Here is a 14,981-nt window from a genome sequence, read left to right on the forward strand (position 1 = left end):
ATATTCTCTTAATATACTAAAAAAAAAAAAATTCGCATTGCTTCATTCTGAGAAATAAGTGGACTATATTGGTATGACATCTTGTATTAAATAAATTGATATCTAAGCTGAGACAGAAAATTTATGCAAACTTTCAGTTTGCATCATTACAAAATCAGCAAATACATTAATGGACAAAGATATAATCCGCTGAGAAGCACTATTTATAAGGGAATTATGAGGCAATCTCAATAAAAGAATTAGAGCTCTACCTATGCAAGCGATATTAGTTTTAAACATATTTTAAATGCCTTTTCTTAAATTACTAAATTCAGATATCAAACTTGAGACTGACTTTGCAAAGATCCATGATACTATTCATGAATGCCTTTTCCATAAAATGTTCCTTAAGAATTTCTTTCTGTTTTTTCACTTTTGGATGATAAATGGAACACTTTTTAAACCAAGCATTATTCTAGATATAATAAGGAAGTTAACATCAATGACATCTGGTCATCTATTTATTATGTATCTACTAAAACATAAAACAATACAATATTTGAGATAAGCTAGAAATAAATATTGAGCAGTGAAATACCTTGGCTTTCAGATCACCAAAAGCTATCAAGATCAAACTGAGCTCTGATCCACTTCAGAACAAGCTAAACAGGAACACCTAGTTTTAATTTCCATTTTTCAACCCACTCACCTAGTCCTAACAAGATAGGTAAGAGAAGCTCAAAATCATAATTGAAACTGACTGTTCATAAATGTAGAGTATTTTGGAGAAAAATCTAATTTTGTACTTTACACAGATTATCCAATTAATATGACTCACAAAAGGAATATCAGCATTCTAAGCACCAATGTGAACAGCTCAGTTGAGACATCTTTGTGTAAATGTCGAAGTCAGAAGCCAATTAACAACAAAACAAATAAAAACAGTAAGGAAAATAAAACTGAGTTCTTAGTACAAATCAGGTGTTTTCTCTCTCTGCAGTACCAGTGCGTTTCCTGGACCAGCAGAATATGAGTGATTATGCCTACTGACATGAAAAATTAGAATTGCTGTCAAACACCACACTTTAGAATGAAGTAACTGTGTGTTTGAAGTCAGAGTAAAATCCACTAAAAAAGTAGATATGTGTCTCTAAGAGTATCTGGTACTATCCACATACAGAAAAAAGACCAGATAATTTCTGAGTCTGGTATAATAGCATTAATTCCTGTGTATTTTCACATTTTCACCCAGACTTAAAAATTTACGAGCTCTGCTTATAAAAAGCAATCTACTGTCTTGTATATTGGAAAGGCATGAGCTATTAAGCAGAGGCAAGAGTTGCTTGTACAGAGGCTAGATCACAGTCACACCAAAAAATACAAGTATATAAAGCAAAAATATAGACAGAAATCAAGGAATTGCATAAAGTAGACTTGTGTGTAGCAATTTAACACTTGTGGGTTACAATGTTATTTAATAAAGATTAGGAAAAGTACCCTTATCAGTGGGAAAGTGAATTAGTAATGGCACAGAAGGTCTGCAAGCATCAATTTAAATGCCAATGCTCTGTACATTTTTTTTTCTATACACCCCTTATCTTCTGCCCATGCTACTCCAAGATTTTACTCACTGCTCAGAAAAACTACCTTCTCACATCTACAGTTTTTGTAACACCCCAGTCATCTAAGGGACATGCAGCAGGTGGGTAAGAAAAGGGCAAGAACAAGAAAAGAAAATAGGAGATACAAAGAAATGGAAGCTTGTCTTCACTCTGCATTCTGTAGATCAAAGAAAGTTTATGTCCATTTCAATTTCACCCTGTAGGCCCCCCTCTGCAGATCAAGCCTGCATTATAATCAGCATTGGAGGCTTATGGGTTTTGAGTGGTTGATACCAGATCTACACTACTTCACCTGCACTGGAGTTTAAAGTTCTAAGTAGTGACTAAACATATAATGATACCAGCAGTCAAACATAAGTTGTATTAATAAAGTTTAATAAGATTATTGACCATAATCTGTATCATTATTCACATCCACCTATTTGCACATATATTGATACATTGTATAATGTAGCTCAACTTCAAAAGTAGAACCTCCTTCTGTGAAACATCAAGCAACAAACTTAATACCCTGTTGTAGCACTTCAGCAGAATGACAAAACCTTATCACTTAGTGCTGATGACTACAGTAACAGAATAGTTTAATTATTTCCCTGCAAACCATGCCAAATTCTACTACTAAGTGATATATCTAGGAGATAACACAGATTTCACAAAAGAGACCACATCAATCCCTGGAACTTTCCTTCTTGCTCTACTAGTTATTAAGTTTTCAATACCACAGGATTTTACTTAAAATTTAGAAAGTTAACAGTCCTACTGAATTTATATAGACTTAAAAATTGAGCAAATGTAAGTCTGCAGAATGGAGACCAGTACTACACAAATCACCTTCCAACATTATGAACATGCATGATACAGTTTGCATCTTGCAGTTTACCTCAGCTTACATAAATTAATCTCATTTTTCTGCCACCTTTCACAACATTTGCAAAGTGCACTCCATTATATTTATATGTTACATTAGACCTACAATAAACAACGTGATTTTTCATTTAATTATTAGATGACACGTTGTTCTCAGAATATAGCTGGGTGCTGTATGCCAAGTGCCAACAGCAAATAATACAGGTTCTTCCTGTTCTGAGAGAAACCAAATGGGAGCATCTTCTTATTTGTTAACCTAGACTCCATTAAATAAAATGTATTCACATAACTATTAGTGGGACAGATATTCACTCTGTAGTAATTTCTTGTATTTCTGACTTAGACTCCTTAAAACTCAAGCATCTAAAATCAAGAGTAGCCAAGGACATGAACTGAAAATCTGAACTGTTTAGCAATATTATTACTGTATATTATTATTAGACTTTGATTTTTAAATCGGGGAATAGGAGAACTGCCTAGGCAGATACCATTGCTTACCACTTCAGACACAGGAGTCCAGCTTAACACTGCCTGTTACGAGGTCTCCTGATGTCCATTAGAGGGATTTAAAATTTCAATAGTAAACATACATTTTTCTTCCTACAGTCTTCAGTCTTCCAGAGTGCACTTTCTCATTTAAATAACTTGCTTGATATGGATGTTCCTACTGCCCTAGTAAGAAGTTTCAATGGCACCATGGACTGTATTAAAAAGATGGTTGTTAATTTGACCTTGCTTTATCAGAGAAATTACACACAGTACTATTAGTACAGGTAAAAGAACTCTTTGTTTCTTCCAAGCTACCTTTCCACCTCTAGCTTTTAAATTTGAGATACATTTGAATTGACATTGCTCTTATTTGTTACCTTGGAAAACCTTTACAGTTGACTTGTACCAAGAATACCAGGAAAGCAATATGAATGCAATGTATAAAGTGTTGAAATGCAGCAGATCTCAAACTGAAAGGGAAAAAACCAAGTTTTTGTCACAAAAACATTTGATCAGTGTGGGTGATTTTATCAAGATATGCTTAGCCACGAATGCTGTTGGAAACTGACAAAATAATGGATCAATAAAAATCTTATGTTTTGAACAAAGTGCCCATTTGTCAATCATGTTTAAAAAGTTATTCTGAAAAAAAAAGCAACTTTCAAGTGTTAAGGAAGCAGGAGACAAAGTGGAGGTCTGGATGCATAAGACAAGTTTCTCAGAAAATTATAGGCATGTGTGAAATTATTTAAGAAAAAGTTAGAAGAGAAATAAAATATGTACTGGGTCATGGTATTGGCTAGTGTCAGAAAGTGGGATAAGGACACTGAGCAGACAAACAGTGAAACACCAGTCATGGAGACATGCAAACAACAAAGGTCAGCACGGCCCCAGCTGATGGACAGTTCATGGAAACAAAGTTAGGCTGTACTAGATAGCAACTTCTGTGGAAGGGTACAACCAACTTAAGCTTAAAGAGGGAAGAGAACTTGTAAAGAAAAGCAGACAGTATCATAACATTCCTGATCTCTGTGCTGATATTGAGAAGTACCAGCAAATCTGTACTACAAAGATTCGTAAACCTGGAAATTCGCAGAAATTTTCCTTTTTGCAATTATTTCAATATAAGGAGTTTATTTTCATACCAAAAGTACCTCTTTTTTAGGTTCTCATACTCACCTACTCTCAAAGTATCTTAAGATTTTAAAAACCAAGGTATTTTCACAATCACATTATAAAACATGAATTTAATTAACGCTGGGTGATTCTGCTATATATTTTCCTGAAGATCTGAAACACTTCAAATTGTTTACAATTCCTCCCACACCAAAACCACCAATGTACAGCACATATTTTAAGCAGGGAGATTACTGGTGTGTCTACGGTCTCAGAAGAAATGCAGATAATAGATTCAAAAGCTGTGGCTCTAATGCTCTAAAAAAATGCTAACAATTTGAGAGTTTGAGACTTCAGCTTTTACACCAAAACATAAACTTGCTTTAAAATCCCTGATAATATCAAGGATAGGGATAGGGAGCAAGAAGGAAGAGCATATGTGGTGATTCAGAATGAAGAACCAGGGATTACCTCTCAAACTGCAGCTTCAGACCTCCTACTCCAGGCAGAAATACTTGGAAGAAATAGGAATACCTAATAAATGGACTGACCTTTGAGCTACAGTAAAAAAAACCCACATCATTCACAAGTATTCACATGTTTTTAAAAGCCTGTATGAGAACATTTCTAAAGACTAAGAATAGATACACTGATTCCACCTGCATTTTGATCCACATGTAAGTTTAATCGGATAGTTTTGTCATTTCAGTGTTAACCATGGCACCAGTTTAGGCATTCAATATATGACCGACCAGTTCCCACAGAAAGCAGACACTTCACATCCATTATCAGGCATCTCTCTGAGGGATATGACCACAGGGGAAGATCCAGGGTAAATACAGTTATGCTGGCATGGGTGTTTTCGCTGGTATAGCTCGACATGCCAATCTGTTATTAACTCTGCTTGGAAAAAGCACCTGTGCGAGTATAACTGGTTTTTGTGGGACAAAGCTAGCTGGTATCTCCGGCTGTACCTGGGCATGGCTCTACTCTTTACAGGGATTCTTTTCTTGTACTTACAGGGGTGACGACTCATTCCACCCTCTGCCTGACAGACAATCTTGGCAGCTCCTCTCATGGCACTAACAAAAAAAAAAAAAAAAAAAAAAAAAAAAAAAAAAAAAAAAAAGAGTGTGGCGAAACCCACATCAAAGTTTCTCTGACTTTTTAAAACGCTTTAAAATTTATTAATTTTTTAAAAAAGTTTTATTTTTATTTCGTCACTCCCACATTTACAAGCCATTTCCAGCACAGACTCAAGAATCACCCAGTGCCCCCACACAAAGAGCCCCGGCAGAGGGGCTGAGCAGAGCCCGCCCGGCGGCAGGAGGTGCCTGGGGAGATCAACCCGCGGGGCAGGCTCGGCCCCGCCGCTCAGCCCGACCCGCGGCCAGGGCGGCCGGCGACAGGCCGGGCCCCGCCGGCGCGGCAGGGAACGCCCCTTCCTCCCCTCCCCGCGGGTCCGCCCGCTGGCAGGGGCTGCCGGGGAGCGGTAATTGCCGTCCCGGCTTGCACAACCCGCTGCCGGCGCGGCGGGCCCGTCCTGCCGGCGGCGCGGGGCCGGGCGGCACCGCCCCCTCCCGGCATCCCTCGCTCGGTCGCTCGGCTCGGCTGCGCTCGGTCGGCGGCTCCGCGCTGCTCTCGCCATGGCCGCCTACAGCAAGTTCCTCACCGCGCGGCACTCCGCCATCGCCGGGGCCGCCGCCGCCTGCGCGCTGCTCTGCCTGCTCGGCAAGCGGCGGGCGGCCGCGCAGCACGGGTGAGCCGGGGCCGCGCCGGGCCGCGGGGCGGGAGGGGCGGGCGAGCCGCGGGGCCGGGAGGCCGAAGCAGCGGGCGCTGTGCTCGCCCTCACCGCCCCGCGCCCGGCGGAGGGGCGGCCGCTCCCTGTGCCACACGCGGGGCGCTGCCGCCGCCGCCCCCTGCCCGGGAGGCGGCTCCTTGTCCCCACATGAGGGACAAGCTCCGGGCACAGCGGTCAGCTTGCTTGTCCCCACGCCTTCCCCGGCGTGAGGTCGGTGCTCTTCTTGCGAGCATCCAACCACCGCCACCTTGTTACCCGAATTATGTCGGCTTTTTCTATTTTCCGGACTAGGAACGAGTATTGACACTTGGCTTCTAGGGATGACCGTGACTGCATAGGCAGTTAATGGACTCAGCTGTTGTTTGGATGCTGCCGTGTGACAATAAGATAACACGGGCACGATTTCAAAGGGGCCGAATGTGGTGATGTTCTCTGTGAGGTTGCCTTACAGGTATATGGTTCCAGGGTGTGTATTCGTTAATGCCTTACAAAGCACTGGTATTGCAAAGTGTGGCAGGTGAAGAATGTATCGCAGACTCAGCCCTTTCACGGTTTTACTGTATTTGTGATTGTAAGTTGCTAACTACATGCTTAAGACCTGGTATGTTGCGATATTATAGTGCCTACAGTTGTCTTGTAGGCACTACAAAATTATATGGACTTACTCAACAGACTTAAGTAATAACACACCTGAGATTAAGCAATGATCCAGTTTTATTTTACCTAAGTCCACTCATGCACAATATATGTAGGTGTTTCATGAAGTTAGGCAACTGTCACACAACATGGCAGACATTGATATGCCGCTAAGTTTTCTACCTTACATTGTTTTTTGCATGAGAGTTAAAACAACATCCTGAGCTATCAGTTACTCTTCTATCAAACTCATAGGGAGGGGTGTTTTTTTCAAATATCTCTGCCTAAGTTAGTGAAATACCACTTTAAAAAAGGAGAAAAGCTATATGGAAGGGCACAAAGATTATAAGCTCAGATTTTCATGCCTAATATAGTGGTATTTGTAAGAAATACTGGGCCATGTAAATGTTCCAGGGGTAGTTATGTATTAAGTTAGACCATGGGTCTAACTTCTAAAGTAATCTCAGTTGTCCACACTTACCTTACTCTGTCTTCATTGAGGGATGATCTTGGAGCGCATCTTCAAACATAGATGCAGGTCCAGTGTAGTTTTGAAGTGCATTTAATATTTTCCCACTGTTAGTAGCATTCATTTGATAGAAGCAGGCTAGAACCTGTCCAGAGTAATATCCTATACCTGAAATAGATATTATGTGTGTCCTGGGTTGTTTTGCTTTCATGTCTTATGATGTTGATCTAGAGGACTTGACAACAGCAATGCATGCATTAGCTTGAGGGTCAGTGTATGAAGAGTGTTAGGCTAAATGCTGAAGACTCTTTGGAATGTGTCTTTCCTGTGTGGATCTTCAATTTTGCTAGGTATAGTGTTAAAAATCTGAGGTATTCATATCTATTAGGTGGACCAAACATTATTACAAGATTAGTGGGAATTGGGAAGGGGAGATAACTTATGAATTACATTCCAGCTAATTCAACAGATGCATGGGCTTTTGAAAGCCTGACCTGATCTGTCCCTTTTCCTCTCTCTGTACTGCAGTCTTTCTGATGCCTTGTCCTTTACTTCTCTAATCTCTTTAGTTATTTTGCATTCTTGAATTTATTAGAAATGCAGTTGTTAAAGTAAGTGCCATGCTTGCAAGCTTGATTTTTTGCTGGTGTGTATGTATTGTTTTACAATTTTGAGTCCCTCCACAGCTTAGGTCTTATTTGCTGCTGGTACTGTATTGTGGCCATGGATTCCAAACTCTAACATCCAATATTCGGTTGTTTCAATAATAGCTGTGCTGCTGCTTGAATGCTATTTTGAGGATGGTTTTTACCCACTGTTCTTCGTTCTTTTCTCCATGTTTTCCTGTGAGGCAAACCTTGCCAGGAGCCTTACAGAATGCTACCTGTCAAGACTAGGCAGTAGGTAAGCTACATTGCCTGTATCACCAGCCTAGACAAAAGCATCTGGTTATTACCATTGCCTCATCCTCCTTTAGTTTCATTAGTTCATGTATCATTCATTTTTTCACACTTTGTTGCTGATGTAAGTTATAGAATGCTTTTGAAAAGGATTGTCATCGTGCCAAATCTTTACATTTTCAGCATTGTGCTGAAATTAATATGTTACTATATGGCCTTTGAAATCTGCAGAGCCTAGTGTATCTTTAACATCTGTGTTGTATATCTCTGACTGGAAAGAGGAAGAAGTTAGGAAGGCATAGCTGTCCTAAATTTTTGTACTTATTCCTAGGGCGAAGAATTTCGCTTGGCAGTCTAGATAGTCTGGAAGAGGACTGGTAGCCTATCTGCTGCTTCAGGTTAACTGACTAAAATCTGTGAGATGATTTAGTTTTGTGTGTGTGAATTCCTTTGTTAACCTTGGTGTATAATGCCTGAAAATGTTGTGCCACGTTAGTGTGAGGTGAATTGCAACTTCTTGAATTCTGGAAGGTGAAATTCTAGTTTTGAGCTTTGTAAGGGCAAAGGTAAATGTTGCAGACCTGGATATAACCAGCAAAATGCTGGGCTTAACATTCAGGTGGACCACTGAAGTGTTCTAGTGCAACTGTAAACTTTACCTGCAAAACTTCTTCCTTCCTCACATAGTTTCAGAATACATACTTATACTTTGTGTTCAAAATAACATTTCATGTTTTCCTATTATTTCATGTATTTCTGGAGTAACTGGCACTTTTCTGCTTGATTTTGTGTGCTTTTTTAAGTTTTGCTGGAATGTCAGCAATAGGTCTGCTGCTGGTTGAACTTGGAAAGTAAAATAACATACGAATTGAGGAAAAAAATAATCTTTTAGCAAATCAGATGTGTTTGAATGTGTAACAAGAAAGTTATGTGATAGGCTCGTCATATTGTATGTGTTTGTTTTCATACAGAATAACCAGTTACAGGCATGTATAAGCAGGGAGAGGTAGCAAGTTTCACCTACTTTTCTGCTGTCAAACAATAGGGGCAAAGTTCAGTACATATAAAGTAGTAATGTATGAATAATTAAGTTGTATGTGTTATGCCAACCTGCCTTACTAGGTCAAAGATCACTTAATTAGTACTGCCTGGATTAGTCACAGATGATGTGCTGTAAGAGGTATTACATTGCTCATTGATTTTACAGAACTGCGAGGGGGTGCCACTTGCAATTTACAATGCCTTATTGCTACAATTTTCTGAAATCTTCCTAAATAGAATGACGTAGAACTGTTTGCTTTTAGTAATTTGTTAGTTTTCCATCTTACTTCCTTGGAGTAAAACATGGAGAAAAATACATCTGTTCTTTTTCAAAAAGTCTGTTTCCTTACAAAAACTTTGTGCCCTCTTGGAAGGGGGAAGTTGTGGTATTGAAGTGCAATTATGACTCCAGTTGTAGTATTTGGGTTTTTTAAAAGTAATAAGTTCTTTGAGGAGCTACATTATCCTGGGTTTATAGTGCAGGAAAAAAAAGTCTGTTTATTCTGTTTCCCTAATCTTGCCTCAAACAAGAAGCTACAGAATATTTGCTTAAGATTTGATTGCTTCAGAATTAAAACCTTAAGGGGTGTTGCATAAAGGAGCTGGATATTTTTTATTACCCCTCTAATAAGAATTTTTTCTGGGTATCCATGTAGTTTAAAATAAGTACTTACACAAGCAGAGAATGAGCCTGGCTTACTTGTAAAAAGAAGGTATTTAATTCATACAACTTTCGACTGGAAGGAGGGACTGAAAGAAGTAATAGAAGGTAGGTTGGGGTAAAGAGTTTGAAACTGCAAGATTAGGGAAATGGAATAAACAGTTCAGGATAACAGGAGGACATTTGTAGTGTATGGGAAGGTGACAAATTATTTTAAAATATGCTTGTAGGGCCTTTCCTGTCACCTAGCTGCATTCATTAGAATCCAAGAAGATGCTAAGATGTGGACACAATTTAATATAAACTGAACTGCTGAAACGCCTGTGGTAGCATCCCACCTGTGGGGAAAAAGTGAATAAAACAAGACTAGTGCATGCATGGTGCCTTAGAGGCTGGGCAAGCCAAAAGTGAGGGGACGGCTCATTGGGAGGAGGGAGGTTGAGTTGCAGACAGTGTATATCAAATGGGGTTTTGCACAGTTATCTTGGGTGACATATAACCTATGCTCCTGCCTGTCACTGTGCTCCTCAGCCATTGTCTGCTGACAGAGTGGCAGCAGATGTCACTCACTCAGTAGATGTCACTGCTTGTGTCCCTGGCTGCACAGCCTGTGAACGTGCAGTGACAGTGACAGTATTGCAATCAGAGGTGACGGACACATGTCCAAATGTTTGGAGACGCTTTCAAACATAAAATAGGAGTTTAAATATAGCAAGTGGTAGTTGTAGCTTGAAACAGATGGTGCATTTTTATTCCATTTGTGTATATTTAGAATGTTCTCTCTTGTTAATTTGCATAATTTCTCTAGATTCTGAATGTGCTTGGGTGGGCTTTACCAGTGTACTTCAAATGGAGGGACCTGTTCTGGTTGAGTCATGGCTGTTTGACAGGAAGGGTGCAAATTAATAGACTGCTTTTCTATATGTAAAAGCCTTAAAGGGAACTTGTGTTACTTGGAGGAAAGGTGGCAGGTGACAAAACCAACTTTATGCTAACTACATTGAAGTAAATTTATCCAGGACATGAATGTGACTGTCCAGTCTACTGCTTGCAGTAAGTGCACTAGCGTTGAGGGGGAAAAAAAAAAAAAAAAAAAACCCAAAGACTAAATATGCAGATACGATTACTAGAAAATACATTGAAAATGCAGTCTTATAGAAAAACCTGCCTGGGGCTCAGGAAACCTGAATTCAGCTGGAGGGTATGGAGACAGGAGAAACTAGATGACTCAGCCCTAATCCTAGCATTTAGACTGCCTTTGTTTAGAGCCTGGCTAGCTAATTAGTGGTTTCTCTCTTAATTGAGTTGCATAAAATGCTTGCTGTGTAAGGCAAGATTTAGTGTGTGTGTAACAGTGTATAATTTTTTTAAAAATTATTTTAACATAAAATTTTATGAAACTAGCTAGAAATCTTTTTACACTGTTATCCATGAGGGAGGTCTGCAGCCACAGCTCAGGCTTAAGATAAAAGCACAGCTTAAGATAAAATTAATAGTGCTGAGGTTTTTCTTATATGTAAGATACATTATTGTGATGCATTCTTCTACTGAAACTTTGAATTTCCTCTCCAACATTTCTGCTTTGTTACCTTCTTTCCAAAGGTTTGTAGAAACCTCTTGAGCTTTAGCAATGCAGAGCTGCTGTTTGCAGTAACATAGCTCTCTGTGACCTTCTGAGTCCCCTTCTTGCGTGCCTGAATACATTCCTCTCGCATTATTTTTGGTTATGCTGCAACTAGCCACCAGTCTAGAGCCAAGAAAGTTCTGCTCTTGGTTTCTGTGTGTGCTCAGAGTGTACTGTGTAAATGGGCATGCTTTTGGACTGTACCCAGGCTTCTGAGTAAGGTTGCTGCCCTTCACCTGAAATAACTGTACTGTTGCTCCCTACCCCTCTGAATGAGATATGCACTATGAAACTCTTCTTGCCAGTTAGCTGCATCAGACTTTGCTCACTATAGCTGTTATTTCTCCACTGTTGCATTGCATCCTTAGTCATTTGAATTTTATTCTGTCTTTACAATGTCTCAGTAGTATCTGGACTCCAAAACCTGAAAACTGCACAAATAATTATGAACTATTGCAAAATTGTTTATTTTGTGTGATTTTTGGAAGCTGTGAAATTGCATGGTGCCATTCCGACATATAAGGGCTGCAGTATACAGAGGTTGCCTATAAGTAACAACTCTTTGAAATGCTACACTTAATCCTAAACCAGATACTCTTTCTTTGCACTGTGTTGAGCAGAGGTAAGTCATCCTAATTCTACAGAAGGAAGGTAGCATGACCTGAAATTTGTAGGGTTTTTTGAGTTAAGCACAGTGTAATATTTTACAGCCCTTACTTCCTCATAATGTGTCATTAAACAGCAAGTCTTGCTTATCACTCTCTTCGTCTGCAATTCCCTATCGTGCTAAGCTCAGTGTAGATTGCTTCCTCTGAACTTTGCTCTGGATGGAGATAGGTATTTCTAAAGACAGTAATCCTTTAACTTTTCCCTGTTTGCTTGTAAATACCACAGAACTAGTATGCATGAGACTTTTCAGTAAGAAGACTCGGGCCTCTTGAAGGCTCTTCACAGTTTCTCAAATCACTTTCTTCTTCAGTAGTGTTGAGAATTACTCTGTTTGAGTAACCAGTATTATTGCATGTTTCTTTAGAGAGAATAGCCTCACTAGTATGTAAATAGAGTCAAAAGAGCCAGTGCTCTGACCAGTACTTATTTGGAGACTGGAATTGCATGATTTCTCCCTCCCCACTGGGCTACCATACTGCCCTTGAAGTTGGATGAGCTGGCAAATGCTTGTACAGAGTCCCAAAACTATTAGTTTCTTTAAAGCATCTTGCTGGTGTGGGCTGATAATGTTTCTCAGTGTAGGAGAAAGGTGTTTTGTTTATTGCCTGCTGCCTACTGGGTAATTACTTGCTTATTTAGCTCTCTTTAGAGAGTTGCTGTTCAGTTACCATGCACGTATGAATGACAAGTTTGGTCTAGTTGTGTCATCCCAGGTTCTGCTGACATCTTTCTCTGCTTTTTATATCTGTGTTTGCTGTAAAAGCCCTGTGCAGTTAAATAATGGGTAGAAGGCTCCATCTGAAATGCTGCTTTTCCTTAAACTTCCTCAAGTGATGTGTGTTCCATTATACCTGTAGACTATTTATGGTCTTAAAAAAATGTTATACATTGAATTCAGACAGCTTTGTGCAGTTAGATCTTGAAAATATATGGTGACAAGTTCCGCTGTTTTTGATTCACTATTAGAAATGGTTTACCATTGTATTTTTTCTTTTTTTTTTCTATATGTTTTCTGGATAACTCTTTTTCAAAAACCTTTTCATTGTCATCCCCCCTTGTCTGTGAGGGCACGAAGGAAGCCTCTGTACCAGGGGAGTTACTTGCAATGGAGAACTTGGCCAGCATGTAGCACTTACCTTCCTCTACCACTGAGGCTTGTGATGCTCCAGCATTATGTAAATGAGAGGTCTGGAATAATGGAGAGCTTGAATCTATTCCAAGTGTTAGAGCTCTCTGCTGCAACCAGATAGTCTTGCTGTATTCTTGCTGAGTAATTGAGAATGTTATTTAGTCTTTAAATTCATTGAGCATGCAACCACCATTCTCACAAAAAAGTTCTACAGTAGTACAATGGAGTCTGCAGTAGTGCCAATAGGTATTGGACTGGAAAGGTTTTATTCCAGGCAGAACTGTGGCAGAGTCTTTATTTGTAAATAAAATGAGAACTATATAGGCACATTTAATATTTTTTTCTAGACTTCATACATAAGACTGTTTCCATTCTTTTTGAAGTATTAGTCTTGTTTTGAGCTTGCACAAAATTTCTTAGAAAAAGAGAACCGAACACTTAAAGCTCTTTTTTCATTAGATCTTAAATTTACAAATGCTTAATTTTTATCTTAAACCTTATAAATATAAATGCTAATTAAATGTGAGTTAATTATTAAATGTAAGATTTTGATTTCCGAACAATCCTGCTTTCTCTCTAATGGATAATCATTTTCAGCTCAGTCAGTAATTTCAGCTGCTCAATTTCTCTCAACAGCTACTGTAGGCAAAATGTGTGAATAAGTACATCAAAGATATAGAACTAACTGCCAGAATAATTCTGGGTCTTATCTTCCTTATAGATTACTCTATTAATATATTCACTTCTGATCCTTTTAAAGCTGAAATAGTTGTGTATTATAAGTGTTGTGACTTCAAACATTGGCAGAACTTGAAACAATAAAGCTTACAGGAATTATTACAGCATGTGTGGAAGAGCAGCATGCTTTCATCTTACATTATGACAAGTCATGAATCATCTAGAGAAATAACCACATAGTTTGATCACTTCTTATTCATGCTTAAGAGTGCTACTTTCCTCCTACTACTAAACCAAATGTGATTGGGCTGATCCATATTCAAGTTTTTAAAATATAAGTCAACCTTTTCTACTTCATAAAATTACAAGATGTATTGAGAAGTTTCTTGTACCAGAAATACATTGCTCTTGTATCACTAACTAGATTGTTTCTTAGACTTTAAACCCTGTTACTATTTCCATAGAGGTACTACCATCACAGCATGATTAAATGTTATATCTTTTCTGAACTTTTATTATTTCTCCCCCAGTCTGGCCCCTGCTGCCCTTCATATTCATTCTTTGTTTTAGCACAAGTAATCTTACAAGATTTTTATCTTCTCTCAGGCTTCCATCTCTGTTACCTTTAATTAAGTTCTTGCTGAACTGGTGGATCTCCCTTCTTGCTTTCATGGTCTCCTCCTTCCCTTCTTTTCTCATATTCCTCTGCTACCTTGCCTCTTCCTTTCACAGTAATTAAGTTATTTCTTTTTATTGGTCAGTGACATTCATAGATGTTTCTAATCATCATAACTTAAAATAGGCACAGTTTCATTCTAGATATTTTCTTGGCAGAGCTTTAAAACACAAATGTGAAGTGGTGCTGTTGATGAAATTGTGGGATAGCTGGTTGTGTGGCAGTCTGCTCCTATTTTGGTGTTGTAGACCGAAGGAGCAATGCCTTCCGTAGTTTCTGCTTTCTTGTAGTATCCTAGGTTCTGCCTTGAAAGTGTATGAATGTAGTTTTAAGGCAGCCTGCTCTCAGGCAGTATTATAATATCATGGTTAACGAAGTTGTGGTTTAATATGGTTTGTGGCTACTTCTAAATTACATAAATTCTCCAAACAGCTTCATGTACAAGACAAACTATAACTGCCTTACTGGTCAGCTTTTCTTTCTTAAAACTAGAGGCAAAGGAAGAGCACTGTGCTTTTGAATGTTTGTTTAACACCAGTTGATAAATATTTTTCTACTTGCTGTTCTATTAAATGCAGGGGAAAGAAAATAGACTAAAAACTAACTCCCCTTTTAATGGACATCT

The 14,981-nt window shown here is 39.0% G+C and overlaps 1 protein-coding gene across 4 annotated transcripts in view; it reads left to right on the top strand.

The window, feature by feature from the left end:
* The first annotated feature begins 5,544 nt into the window (after window positions 1–5,544).
* The window catches only part of ABCD3 (ATP binding cassette subfamily D member 3), a 28,360-nt gene continuing 18,923 nt past the window's right edge, over window positions 5,545–14,981 (top strand). The window contains exon 1 of one of the 4 annotated variants that reach the window (XM_021525818.3): window positions 5,545–5,832. In XM_021525818.3, coding sequence (XP_021381493.1) covers window positions 5,720–5,832 — 113 coding nt within the window. In that variant the 5' untranslated portion in view covers window positions 5,545–5,719. Of the gene's footprint in view, window positions 5,833–5,985; window positions 7,883–14,981 lie in introns of those variants that run through there. The other 3 variants (XM_021525828.3, XM_085586522.1, XM_021525836.4) reach the window with 3 other exon arrangements.

The sequence above is a fragment of the Lonchura striata genome, chromosome 8 (genome assembly GCF_050655825.1).
Source record: "Lonchura striata isolate lonStrDom1 chromosome 8, ASM5065582v1, whole genome shotgun sequence".
Taxonomy (NCBI): Eukaryota; Metazoa; Chordata; class Aves; order Passeriformes; family Estrildidae; genus Lonchura; species Lonchura striata.